This window comes from Dipodomys merriami, unplaced genomic scaffold, assembly GCF_024711535.1.
Source record: "Dipodomys merriami isolate MVZ:Mamm:240054 unplaced genomic scaffold, mDipMer1.0.p SCAF_84, whole genome shotgun sequence".
Classification (NCBI taxonomy): Eukaryota; Metazoa; Chordata; class Mammalia; order Rodentia; family Heteromyidae; genus Dipodomys; species Dipodomys merriami.
The window spans coordinates 2,506,312-2,520,734 of NW_027206446.1; the positions used below are offsets into that span (position 1 = coordinate 2,506,312).

Consider the following 14,423-nt stretch of genomic DNA (forward strand, 5'->3'; position numbering starts at 1 on the left):
AGAAGGACTGTTCTTCTTTTAACCTGCAAGAAAATTCACTCAAACTGCAAACAGGAAACAGCCCATCAGGCTCCCTCCCCGCCCCCCTCACCCCTAGGAGTGGAAATGATTGTGATCTAGTATTTCAACCAAGCCGGAGGGTATTTGGAAGGTAAAGGTAACTTGTTCAAAGCATCCATGATTGATGAGATCTCAAAAAAAAAAAAAAAGATCAAGATGGAATCTAGATTGGTCCATATGGATTCTTTTTCTTATTGATTTTTTTTTTTCTGGGATATGTTCAAGTCACTCCCAGCCCTGGGGCATCTGAAGCATTTTCTTTGGTGCCATCATAATGATATACCTTCTTCAAAGACTAGGGGAGAACTCGATTAATAATAATAATAATAATAATAATAATAATAAAAGGTGAATCTCTCCATGTTTACTTTGATGTCAGTGTCCAACAGAAGCTTAAGCTATTTTCCCCTGAAATTTCCACAGGATTCTTCCTAGCGGTGAAGGCAGATTGATTTCGGCCGATAGCTTGTATTGCTCATTCTCTTCATAAGTCAGACATCATCTACCAAGACACTGGTGATGCTTATGTATAACTCACTTAGGACAAAGTGAGATATTTTAGGTTTTGTTCTAAAGTTCTCAGGGCCTGGGCACTGTCCCTGAGCTTTCTCACTCAGGGCTAGTGGCTCTACCACTTGAACCACAGCTTTACTTCAAGCTTTTTGCTAGTTAATTGAAGGTAAGAGTCTGAAGGGCTGGCTTTGAACCAATGATCCTCAGATCTCAGCTGGGATTACTGGCACCCGGCATTCCAAAACTACTTGATGAATTGATAAAAGCAGTCCTACTCAAATTTTTAAAGTTTAATTGATACAATAAAAATACTTGATTGAATGTTACTCGCTTATTTTGAGGAAAATATGACTGTCCCAGAAGAATTTCAATCTTTTTTCCCTTCTGCTTATCAACTTTTTATTAATCATTGCTTGGAGTCAACAATTTTGGCTTCCTATAGGTAGAACAGGTGGCCGCCATCTTTTGGCCAAGACAAAAACATTATTTATAAAGTGAGAAGGAAGTGGGTAAATATTTCCCTCTAATTTCAAATCTTAAAAGCCTAGCTAAAAAAAAAAAACCCAGAAAAGAAAGCAGATACTACAGTATAACTATTACTATTAAAAGATCCATTATCTTCATTAAGTAAAATGCAAATGAACAGAAAGGAATATGAGAAATAAATGCTAGATGGAACATTTTTGCCACCATGTGATTTTATTAATGAGAAACAGATGATTCACAGAGCCAATTTCCTCTAGTCACAAATGTCCAAAAATGCAGAGTGTAACTTTACTTTGTATAAACAATGATATTCATTATTAATGATGGAGATGAAGCTAGATTCGTTTTGTATATAAATAAATCCCCTTCTCTCAAAAGAAACAGCATCTGGCAGGGTGCTGGTGGCTCATGCCTGTCATCCTAGCTACTCAGGAGGCTGAGATCTGAGGATCGTGGTTCAAAGCCAGCCTGGGCAGGAAAATCTTTGAGACTCTCAGCTCCAATTAAACAGTGAAAAATCAGAATTACAGGTATGGCTAAAGGGCTACGTAGAGAGCTAGTCCTGAGCAGGAAAAGCCAAGTGAAAAGTTCCTGAGTTCAAAACCAACACTAATACACACACACACACACACACACACACACACACACACACACACACACACACACACACACACACACAAGCAACATCAGGAGAACAGAGAACAAATGTCAAACTTATCTTTGTTCTTGGAAGGTAACAGTAATTAGAAGAGGAGGAGTAGTTTTCAAAAAGAGAGAATAAAATAGAAGGAAGTAATCCAGTATACGAGACTGCTAATTGTTCAGTTACTATTTTGATAAAGATATCCTCTGTAATTTACTGATTAGTTAGTATCCTGATGAGCTCTAAGTCCCTACTGTATTCTACATTGTTCTACATGGCTGTGCAAACATAACATATCATAACTGGCCACTGCAATCCTGGGTTGCTTATTCAGAAATTGTGATGACTTCAAAGGAATTAGGAACTGGAAAGTGTTGATACCTTCTATGACAGCTCAGGGGTACGTTAAGGAACAGGAAAGGAGCGGTAAGCTAGGAATGCCTTATACATTAAAGGCTTCCTAACTCCACAGTTTCCCGGTCCAAAACTTACTCATGTGCTATTTTTCATTTAAAAAAAAATTACAGGAAGCTACTCTGAAGATTGCAGTTCAAAGCCAGCCTGGGCAGGAAAGACTTTGAGATTCTCCACTCCAATTAACCACCAAAATAAAAGCCAGATATGGAGCAGTGGTTCTAGTGGTTCTAGTGGTAGAACACTAGCCGTGATCACAAAAGCTCAGGGACAGCTCTGAGGGGCCTGAGATTAAGGCCCAATAATGGCGTGTGCACACACACACACACACACACACACACACACACACACACACACAATTAGGTCCATCAGACACACACACACACACACACACACACACATACACACTCACACACAATTAGGTCCATCAGCTCTTCAGTTAGTTTCATTTCATAAATATCTTATGGAAAACCTGCTCTTTGCCTCGTATTCTTCTACCACTTGAACCACTTCCAGTTTTCTGGTGGTTCACTGAAGATCAGAGTCTCATGGACTTTCCTTCCTGGGCTGGCTTTGAACTGTGATCCTCAGATCTCAGCCTCCTGAGAAGCTAGGATGACAGGCGGGAGTCACTGGTGCCTGGCTGAGATATATTATTACACAACACTAAGGACCCTCGAACCAGGGGTCCCGATACATACTGTTGGGGCAGTAGACCTTTATCCTAAGGAGATTCGTATGTGCTTCAAGGCGGCCAGTACTATAGAGGGAGACCTGTATGGGATGCTGGAAACATGGAGCGTCCTGGTGACCTGCCTTACAGTTTAAATAGGTTGGTGATGTAGGACTCAGTCAGAGGGAATTACAGCAATTACTTGATAGGAGTGAGTTTGCATCCCAGACCAAGCAAAGCACTTTTCTGGTGAAGGAAAATAGCTGTTCTGAAACTCTACATCAAGAGCGTATCTTGGTAAGTCAAGGAAAAGGAAAGCGCCAGTTGGAATAGATTGAGGGAGTGTGAACCAAAAAGGTTAAAAAAAAATAATCTTCATTAACTCTCTCGTGTAAAATTCACCATGCCAGGCACAGAATACTCCCAAGTTTCTTCTAGTTTATTATAAAAAATTTTTAACATGACCTTACTGAATTGAATTCAAATGAATATTTTTCTTTTTCTCATTCAAGGAGACACTGATAACTTTTGATAATTTGTGTTTTTTTATGAATTTCTGCTACTGCCTCTTTGAAAAAGACAGAGATGAATTCATATAGGGAACTCATCATTAATATTGAGCTTAATTTCATCATTATACAGCAGGATAGCTATTTGAGAAAAAGACACAGAATTTATGGGAAGTGTAATGCTAAAATCCGCTCTTTACCCTCTCACTTAACACATCTTTTTTTGTTGAGTTCATACAATATTACAAGCGTTTGGTTAAGCACAGAAAGGTGGTGAGCCGCTGGCGCTGTGGATGTGTTACCTCGCAGAGGGCAAAAAGCAGCGTTTAAAACCTATTCTAGCCTTGAATTGTTGGCTCACACTTATACTCCCAGCTACTCTGGGGGTGAGAGCTAAGGATCATGGTTCAAAGCCAGACCATGCCGGAAAGTACCTGAGAGAATCTCATCTCCAATTATACAGCAAGCATCCAGAAGTGGAGCTGTGGCTCAAATGGTAGAGTGCCTAGACTTCGGCAAAGAAGCTCCGGGACGGTGCCCAGACTCTGAGTTCAAGACCACGGACTGACACAAAACAACAACATTAACCAAAAAACCCCAAGAAACCGCATTCTACGAGTGTCACGGGAAGGAAATACTGTATGTTGTTGGAACCCATGTACTTAACATTAACTTAGACTAGGGATTATGGAAGTCCTTTGTGCAAATAGGGACACCTTCCCACGGGATTAGAGAGGTAAGGAAATGTTGGCTTGGGAACAATAGTGTAACATGGTTGAAGGCCAAGAAACCACTGCTTACAAAGATCTAACAGAGCTGGGGACCAGTAGCTCCCGCCTGTCAGCCTCGTTGCTTGGGAGGCTGAGATCTGAAGATCACAGTTCTAAGCCAGCCTGGGCAGGAAAGTCCGGGAGACTCTTACCTCCAATGAACCACCAGAAAATCAGAAGTGGAGCTGTGGCTCAAAGTGGTCCAGTGCTAGCCTTGAGAGAAAGAGTTCAGGGAACAGCGTTCAGGGCCCTGAGTTCAAGCCCCGTGACTGTCAGAACAAAAAGAAAATCTAATTGTGCAAAAAGAACTTGAAAATACAGGGGAGTCCTTTGGGGGTGCTTCAAGCAGGAAAAAGACATGATTTTTAAAACCATAAAAGACTATTCTGACTAATAATATGTAGATGGGAATTACTGAAGGGACAAGGTTAAGCTAGGAGACCGGGCAGGGCACCAATGGCTCACACCCAGCCGCCTAGGAGGCTGAGATCTGAGGACAGCCAGTCAAAGCCAGCCTGGGCAGGAAAGACTATGAGACTCTGATCTCTAATAAGCTACCAAACAGCAGGACGTGTTGCTGCAGCTCAAGTGGCAGAGGGTTGGCCTTGAGCAAAGAAAATACTCCAGGACAGTGCTCAGGCTGCTGAGTTCAAGCCCCAGGACTGGCACAAAAGAGAGGGAGGGGGGAATATAAGCACTAATGTGCTAATTTTAGGGGGGGTGGGGGGACAGACAGTACGGAAGTTTGAACTCTGGGCCTCACACGTTGCTTCCGTGCTGAGGTGGTGCTCAACACTTGATCCTTACATCCCAGCCTACTTTTTTACTGGTCATTTTGGAATTGGGAGTTCCGCCAACTTTTTTCTGGCCTCGACTCATGATCCTCCCCGGTCTCAGCCTCCTGAAGTACCTAGCCCTATGGGCAATGCTCCACCAGCCCCCAGCAGAAGTGGACTGTCGATGTGTTTATTAGGTGGAGTGCACAGTTTGTGAGCAGGGGCAGGGAAAGAGGGAGAAAGATTAATTCCAGATAGACTCCTGGGGCTGGGTTGAGGAATGGATGTGAAGCCACTCACAAAGTCCAGCCTGGGGATGGAGAAACAAAACCTGTGGATTCCTATTCTGATCCCACTGGCAGGCTCTGTAGACATCTCTCTATTTTTGCACTTGTCTATGTGGATATGAGGCTCAGAAAAGACTGGAAAGGCGTAAGAGACAAAGGCAAATCTGTTTGAAAACAAAGAAATAGTGTTTTGCCCGCATGTTAATATGCCATAGTTATTGATGTAATATATAATTATATATATAATCTAGACTGTCATTTTTCTCTAAAAAATATTTCATTTTTTTTCAAATATTCCACTGTACCTAAAAGTAGACCTAATAAGGTCTACATGTACATTTTTTTATTATATGCTAAGGATCTCCAAGGAAATAAAGTAGGAGGGAATATGTAAAGTTTCATTTATACCAGGTCATTTTGCTTGTGTTTGAAAATAATTATATTTTTCGGTTCTTTCTTTAATAAAGGTTCCGATTTTATTTTTCATAAGACTATGCAAGTATGAGAAATCATGTGCCAAGGGTTATTTCAAAAGAAAGCAGGAATGGCAGGTAAACAAAGTCGATCTGGAGTAGAAATATATTTAAGGTGTCTTTCATTAGATCTACAGGTTCAGAGAAGTTCTTGAATTAATGCATATTTCTGTAAAAAGGTAATGGTAAATTCCGAGTGTAGGTAGACACCTGCCATTTTAATACCTGCTGCTCTTTTTAGTTACTGCAAAACACGCGGAGTATTTGTATTGGTGCCAATTAATCAGCATTATTGTTATAATTTGATTAGCCAGCTACAGAGTTAGTAAAAGTCTTACAAGGGGCAGGGCCTCCAAAGCTTAAAATAAAATCTCCTGGGCTTGGAGAAATACATTTAGTTGCTTAAAAACCATAGTGCTGGGGCTTTGTTCTAACTTCCTTCTGGACAGAGAGAGATATTAATGCATTCCACGAGGTGTTGTAACAAGAATTAAACAATCCTTGTAAAAAGCTTGCCAGCCGACCTGATGTCGGAAACGAACCCTGGCTACTGGCAGCATCCTTTGATCCAACATGATATGGACATTTAAATCATCCTATTTGGACTCCTATTTTCGTTTAAAACATCTACCCCCCACCCCCACGCTACAGACAGACAGACAGACAAGCAGACACACACTGTGCCCTCCACCCTTTATAAGGAACAATTTGGACGATGACTTTTCTTGCCATGGCCACTTTAATTATTCTCCTAATGGGTGCCCAGGCTGCACACCTTCTGAGCTAACCATTCCCTGTCTGAGGAAAATGCCACAGAGGTAACGGAGTCACTAAGCCAACCGCCACCCACTCCCCAGCGAGCCTGCAGGCCCAGCCCCTGACACAGCCCGCACAGACTCAGCCCTGACACAGCCCTCACACGCCCCGCCCCGCTTCCTGCAGGCCTGACACAGCCCGCACACAGACCCAGACCCACACACAGACACAGGCCAACCCATGCATAGGCCCAGGCCCAGACACAGGTCCAGACCCACACACAGACACGGGCCCACGCACAGGCCTAGACCCAGACACAGGTCCAGGCACAGGCCCAGACACAGACACAGGCCCACGCACAGGCCCAGCCCAGGCCCACACACAGGCCCAGGCCCACACACAGACACGGGCCCACGCACAGACACGGGCCCACGCACAGGCCCGGGCCCACGCACAGGCCCAGGCCCACACACAGACACAGGCCTAGGCCCACGCACAAGCCCAGGCCCATGCACAGGTCCAGGCCCAGACACAGGCCTAGGCCTAGGCCCATGCACAGGTCCAGACCCGGACCCAGGTACAAGATCAGGCCCAAGCCCACACACAGATATAGGTCCAAACCCAAACACAGGTACAAGCCTAGGCCCACGCATAGGTCCAGGCCCATGCACACGTCCAGGTCCAGACCCACACACAGGCCCAGGCCCACGCACAGGTACAGGCCCACGCACAGGTCCAAGCCTAGACACAGGTCCAAGCCCAGACATAGGCCCACACACAGGCCCAGGCCCAGACCCAGGCCAGGGCCTCGGCAAGCTCTTCTTCCCAGCCTTGTGATACGCACGTCGGGGAACACAGTTTCATTTTCTCCAGTGCAGCTGCTTTCTGCCTCGTGTCTGGTGGCTTTCAGACCAAGGAGAATAGAGCACCTCACACAAGAAGAGATGAGTGAGTATGAGAGGTTCGTCCATCCAGCGCACCATTACCAAGGTCTGGTCTGTGATTGGAACTATGGACTGTACTGTGTGGTGCATGGATTCAGAGGTTTAGAGGATGGAACTTGCTTCGTGTTAACTGATTCTTTTTATAAGCCCAGACATAATTCCTAAAGATGATCTAGGCATCAGGTAAAGTCATTGCTTACATTCTAGGATGTGAACAATTCTAGGATCAATGTAAACAATTCTAGGATCACGGATATTGTTCAGGTCTTCAAAGGTCTTAGAAGGCATAAGGATATATACATATATATGTAATATAAATAAATATTATATACGGATAGTGTATATATATATATATATATATATATATATATATATATATATATATATATATATATATATATATATATACCCCCATAGGGCCTCTCATACTTTTACCCAGGGAAGAACTTGGATGACCATAATCCTTGCTCAGCTCCTCAGGTATAGCTGGGATTACAATCGTGTGTCAGCATACCTGGTTTATTTGTTGAGATGATGTCTCAGTAATTTCTTTCCTTTTTTTTTTTTTTTTGGCATTGGATTGGGTTGGAACTGCAATCCCCCATCATTGCAGCTGGGATTACAGGTATGAAATAAATACCGGCTCCCCACCTTCGTTTCAATGTTTGCCCCCTGAGACGTCCGTCTGGCCGGTTACTCCACTGGAGTGGACATTAACAGAGCAGAGGCTCTCCCTGGTGCCCCCCATGATGGGTCTATCCTGAATGATTTTAAACCCAATTTGTGGTCACTTGCTCTGTGTGCTGGAATGAATACCTTTTCCAGGGGCTGCTGTTGTGATTTTGATCCTGGTGGGCCTGGTCCCAGAGCACCAGGTAGAAATCAACGCGAAATTACAGCTCATGTTCTTAACTCACAGCAGGCAATTAGCAAAAGGGGATGACAGTAAGGTCTAACACTATGGAATTTCAACACAAAACAGAAACAAAATGGAAAGGAACCGACCTCTCTTTGGCCAAAAGTTGATGGAGGCTAACTAAAAATCGACAGACAACAATCAGGATAAAGGTAACGTGGGCCGCCCCTGGCCCGTTTCGCCTTCGGTGGCTGCCTTGGGCTTTTCCAGGATGATGGCACTCCTGGGTGTGTGTACGTGACCTCGGCCTGGGCTGCTCGGTCTCTCACTTACCTGCAGTTGAAGTGGGCCGAGGCCGGGGGTTGCGGCAGCCGCAGCAGCCATGGTGGTGGGAATCAGCTGAACTGGGTAGGGGTCACCTGAGTAAGAGAACAACAGAGGCGTCAGCACCTTTGACCTCCGCACCACCTGCAAATTCAACTCACGCATCCACTCGGGCCAGAAGCCTGCTTTTGTGACTCTGGCTGAGGCTGCTGAAAAGCTCCATTGTGAAGCCGGTTCCCCAACACTCTCCACGATTCTGGTTGAGAGACTGACTTGAATAAAAGGCACAGGCAATTAAGCCATGCAACCTCACCCTCTTATTTTTTTTTTCTGATGGGGAGGAGGGAAGTTCTCATAGATCAGAGGGCTGTAGCTTAACACACACACACACACACACACACACACACACACACACACACACACACACACACACACACACGCGCGCGCACGCGCGGACGGCAGTGTCCATCTTAGCCCAGCAAACCCTCTGCAAAAGTATTGAGTAATTATGAAAGGAGCTTGACGAAACTTACTGTTAACGAAAACCAAAACTCCAAAGGTTTAAGCCAAGCCATTAAGAAAGCCATTTGGTTGCCTTGATTCACATAACCTTTATGCTATTTTGTCAATAAGTTTATAGTGAGGAAAATATTGTGGGTGTGTGCCAGACATCTGTTGCTTGTGCCCGGAGTTCTAGTTACTCAGGAGGCTGAAAGCTGAGGATCGCAGTTAAAAGCTGGGCCAGGCAGGGAAGTCCCTGAGACTCTTATCTCCAAGTAATCAGCAAAAAGGTGGGAGTAGAGATGCGGCTTGAATGGTAGAGAGCCAGTCTTGAGTGCAAAAGCTTAGAAGACAGCATACAGGTCCCAAGTTCAAATCCAGTACCAGCAATATCACTATCTATCAATCTATGTCTAGATATCAGTGCATATATATGTCTATATCAGTGTCTATATAATGTGTCTTACTTCAATGACAAATTATAAATGTCTATAATTAAACATAAGGACAATACATAAAGACTTCTTCCCACAGAATTCTATCTTTTAAAATATCAGAGCATTTCAAAATCAATCTTGAAGTGTTACTAGTCTATAACCTATAAAAATATTAGTTTGTGTCAGTTTATTAATTTCTAATCTATAAAAATACAGACCCACAGAAAGATGGACACACAGCTTTTTGTCCTGCAGATTTCAAGGTAAGTGAAGAATTCTTTTGTTTTGTAAGCGGGTACTATGAACTATGTTAAACAATCTAAACATTATCTTTCGGGTTAGAGCAAACGGCAATGTAGACTGAGTGAGATCGCTGAGGTTGGAGGCTGCCGGGCGTGAGCAGCTGGTAAACAGATGCAGAAATCTATCATCGGCTCCGGGCGTGGACTGGGCTGGTGACAACAGGAGGAAGATTCACGTGCCATTTAAGAGGAAAGATGGCAGAACATGACAGGGATCACTCGGGGGCGACTTCACTGTAGTTTTACACGGATACCTCAGAAATGGATCAAAAGAAAGAGTTTTGGACAGAGCAACTGTGGGTCTTGCTAGCACGGAGGTGGGTGGTTCAGTGCATGGACACCGGGAACATGTGATCACAGAGCCAGGTAGAGAGGACGGGATCAGAGGGAAGAGCAGAGACCTCGCTTTCCAGAGTGAGAGTCTTGAAAAGCAGCATTCATTCTCCCAAGGAATTCCTCAGGAGTGTAGAGTCTGAGACGCTACCCTAAATCTACAGTACCCGCTGCCACGCCGCATTGATAGAAGATGCAAAGGCTCTTCGGCAGCTCCTCCCTGATGGAAGTCAGGCCGGGGCTTGTAACTCCTCTCGTGTGCACAAGACACACTTAAATCAGAGTTTACTTTTGAGATCAGGCTATGCACTGTCTGGTGCTTCCCTTCCCCCCCCAGTGGGACAAGCAACTTGGGGGTTGTACACTAGATAGGCCCCAATCAAACACCAAAATCAAACACCATCTTGGTGGTTGATCCTCGGCAAAGGCACAAGGCGTGCCATCGGCTGAAAAGTGAGTTTAGGGAGGAGTGCATTCTGTCCAAGCCATGCTAGAGACGGCCGTAGGCAGGCCCAACCAACACCCAGCATGGCTGCTCGCTAACCCCGATCTCTTGTCTGATACCACCAAGCTTTGGGACGGTCTGTGGAATCAGGAGGCAGATCACTTCTGAGAGGTTCTCGGGTGATCTGCACGCACATTCGTGTAAGAATGGCTAAGATGGGGAAACTCTGAAAGTGGTACCTAGTTGAAAGATGGATGAGGGAGAAAGCTTCACTGAAAAGGTCAATAGGAGGAGGGACAGATGAATGGAGAGAGGAAGAGAAGTCAAATGCAGTCATCATATTCAGTGAATGTAGGGGAAGATGAGAGGGAGGGTCGGGCTAGGAGAGATGGGGGAGAAGGAAGGAAGGGGTGATGTGGGTCCAGATGCAGTAGAGCAGGGCGCTGGTGGCTCATGCCTGTCTCCTAGATATTCTGGAGACTGGAGACCCGAGGATCATGGTGTGAAGCCAGCCCGGGAAGTTAAGCCCCCCGTGAGACTCATCTCCGATACACCACTCAAAAACTGGAAGTGGTGCTATGGCTCAAGCAGTAGAGCACAGGCCTTGAGCACAAAGAGGCTCAGGGACGGTGTCTAGGCCCTGAGTTCAAGCTCCACAACTGACCAAAAAATAAAATGCATTGTAGTCACAAAATGATAGGTTGAATTAAAACTCCATTGAACAACTACTTAAAGCCAGTCTTTTTTTTTTTTTAAGAAAAGGTAAATAATGTGGAAAAATTAGAATATGCTTGCATGCTAATGAAGAAGATTCAATTTTCACAGGGGGAAAAAACTAGGACACAGAAGATAGAAGATAACTCATGTTACATGATAAGGGTTTTGCTTAAAATTTGGTAATTTAGTTATTTAATCTATAAAACTGATTAATTGAAAGGGAAGTTTAAAAGCTTGGATTTGTAGTTTTACAATCTGGCTAACGTAGTAAATACTATTACATTATGATGGTTAGAAGTGATAATTTAGGTGCTTAAATGGTGTAATTCATTTGTATTCCCCATTTAATGATCGCAATCTTAAAATTAACTACAGCACAAGTGCAGTGGCTGTGATACTCTTCGGAGTGATAATTTATTTTATATAATTTGCTTCCCCGGTTGTAAATTAATCAATTAATGAGTACTTACAACATCTACCACGTGACTAGAGCTCTGCTGGATGCTACAGGAGACAGAAAACAGGGACAGAAAACAAGTCTTGCGCTTTCTCCCCTGAATGTCTCTCCATCCCAAACCAGAGCGGATGTGGGTCTCACTGAGTATTAGAAGGTTACAGGAGTGATTTATTGGATTTATATCTTAGAGAATAGTTCAAGAAGGCCTTGAAGACTCACAAGTGGAAGGGAGAAAACTGTCTGTCTGTCTGTCTGTCTGTCTGCTGCCTGCCTGTTTATGTATCTATGTATCTCTGCATCTACGTATGTATGTGTGTATGTATCTATGTATGCGTGTACCTATGTATCTATCATCTTTATCATCTGTTTATCTTTCTGCCTATCTATGCATCCAGCCAGCTATCCTATTATCCTACCTATATGTCCATCTACTCTTTCTCTTTCTCTACCTGTAGCGAAGCTTGAACTCAGAGCCTCATGCATTCTCTCCCTTGAGAGACTGTCACTCTACCATTTGAGCCAAACCTCCACTTCTGTTTTTTTTTAAAAAATCTATTAATTGTTGATAAAAGTCTCAGGGGTTTTTATTCCTCCTGAACCTCAGTCCTCAGACCTCAGCCTCCTGAGTAGTACAGGTGTGAACAAACAACACCCAATGAGAATGGTGTTAGTTGGTACAAATGTGTCGAAAAACAAAAATGACATAGTGGCGGAAAAAGAAAAAAATAAACGGCTGAGAAGTGATGTACTAAGCCAGAGGCAAAAGTTGAGAAACTGTCCAAAGTCGGGTCTCATGGATATTTGAACTCACAAACGCAAAGGCATTAAGGGAAGTCTTAAGCCTCACTGGAGGGATGAAGTAATGGGACATCTTCAGTGCTGTGAGCAAGTCTTCTGCGGGGACACAGACTCGCTCCTGAGTTAGAACTGAAACATGCCCAAAGGTGTTTTGAGAATATTTTGCAGAACTAGAAGCTATTAATGAATGAATGTATATTTAACACGCCAGCTAAAATCTAGACTGGGCATACTGTTTTTAAAATGCATACGTTGGAAACTTCTGTTTTCTTGTCTCTTAGGTTCATGAGTGTATGTCAGTGACACGATCGATAACCTTTTCTGTGGCTGTGCATGTGTGTGCTAATAACTACTGCTTAATCCTCAGGCCACACGTTCCACGTGCTTGTGGACGCACGCTTGTGACATGAATATCTGAATACACACGCGAGACATTTATAAAAGGTGACTATTTCAGAGGTGTGTGTGTATGGACTGGGAGATGTCTGCTGTGGTGGATGTTGGAGGTCTGTTCTGTGCTATGTCAGAATGGGATTAGGATTGGGGAGAGTCTAGTAAACAGGCAAACGAGGTAAAATGTGGTGGCATGTCAGCCCTTAGTCACATATGACTGGTATTCTTATCAGAGAAAGAGGAACTTGCAAATAGAAGACACCCCGAGTCACGTGCTACGGTTATCACAGAGATCTGCTTATCAATGTGTTTGTATACTTAAGTGAATTGGACACAACCAAAAGTAGGAAAGTGGAGCCTGTTCTGATAGAGCACACCTGTCCTCCTAGCAATTTAGGAGGCTGAGATTCAGGAACCATGTTTGAAGCCAGCCCAGGGAAGGAAAGTCTGTGAGACTCTTTCTCCAGTTAACTAGCAAAAAGCTGGAAGTGGAGCTGTGGATCAAGTGGCAGAATGCTAAAAGCTTAGGGGGTACCACCCAGGCCCTGAGTTCAATCTCTAGTACGGGCACAAAAACAAGAACACTCAACAAAAACTGTAAAAGTAGCAATTCTATAGATGACGACAGCAATTTTATGTCTTTAATCTCATTCAGTTTTTAAGATATAAATCTATACTCAACAAGGATACCAAAATTTTTCAAAGGTTTTTGCCTCTAAAGAGTCAACAATATTATCATACCCAAGTCAGAAGTTCACATGACTTAAAGCAAGTGTATGTAATTATTCACGTTTCAGGCCCAGAATATTCAGATTTAATTTGGTTGAAATCTGCCCCAGGTTCTGAAGTAGGCCTAAATAAAATACCTGAACTTAATCCTCAGTAAAAAAGAAATTCAAAATATATTGCAAGAAGATGCGTTCTTCCAAAATAATGTTCTTAAGGCTTTGTTACAGAAGGGCAGAGATAGCTCTTAAAATTTCTCTTTTGAATTTCTCTTTTTGGAATAAAAAAGACAAAAAGGTGATTCTTGAAATAAATACTGTCCCTAATAGGGGCCATCCCTCAATTAAATGTTCTAAGAAAATATTATAACAGGTTTGTTTTGTAAATAACACATGAGGTACTTACTTAGTTAAAAAATGGGTAATGGAAAATCCTGACTTTTAAAGTTCAATCCTGTGTAAGTTGTTCGGATTGGCTTTGAACTATTTAAATGTAATTTCTTGTAGTCTTTCCTAGGTTTTAACCATTTGAAAATTTTTTCCTTAAGCTTTTCCAAGGTAATTTGCTCCTTATTTTGAGGCCAACCCTGGAAAACTCTAGCTCAAAATTGAAAACCTTTCACAAAGTTAAAAAAAACAAATACCAAAAGTTAGGCAATTATCTTCAGAATACAACTACACTTTACCTTATCTGTGGATACCAAAAATATAGGTGGTCTCTGTCCCACAGAATGCATGGCAATGGCCGTCCCAATATCATTTTTTTCTAGGTGTGTTATGGAAGATTCATTCTGGGCTACGTAATGCAGTCCCACCGTTCTCAGGTCCTGG

The 14,423-nt window shown here is 43.3% G+C and overlaps 1 protein-coding gene across 17 annotated transcripts in view; it reads right to left on the reverse strand.

Annotated features, from left to right (window-relative positions):
• Positions 1-14,423, reverse strand: part of Sox5 (SRY-box transcription factor 5) — an 857,426-nt gene that overhangs the window by 90,997 nt on the left and 752,006 nt on the right. For all 17 annotated transcript variants that reach the window (XM_070011779.1, XM_070011777.1, XM_070011776.1 and 14 more), the window contains one exon: positions 8,494-8,579. In XM_070011779.1, the coding sequence (XP_069867880.1) occupies positions 8,494-8,579 (86 nt within the window). The remainder of the gene's footprint in view (positions 1-8,493; positions 8,580-14,423) is intronic.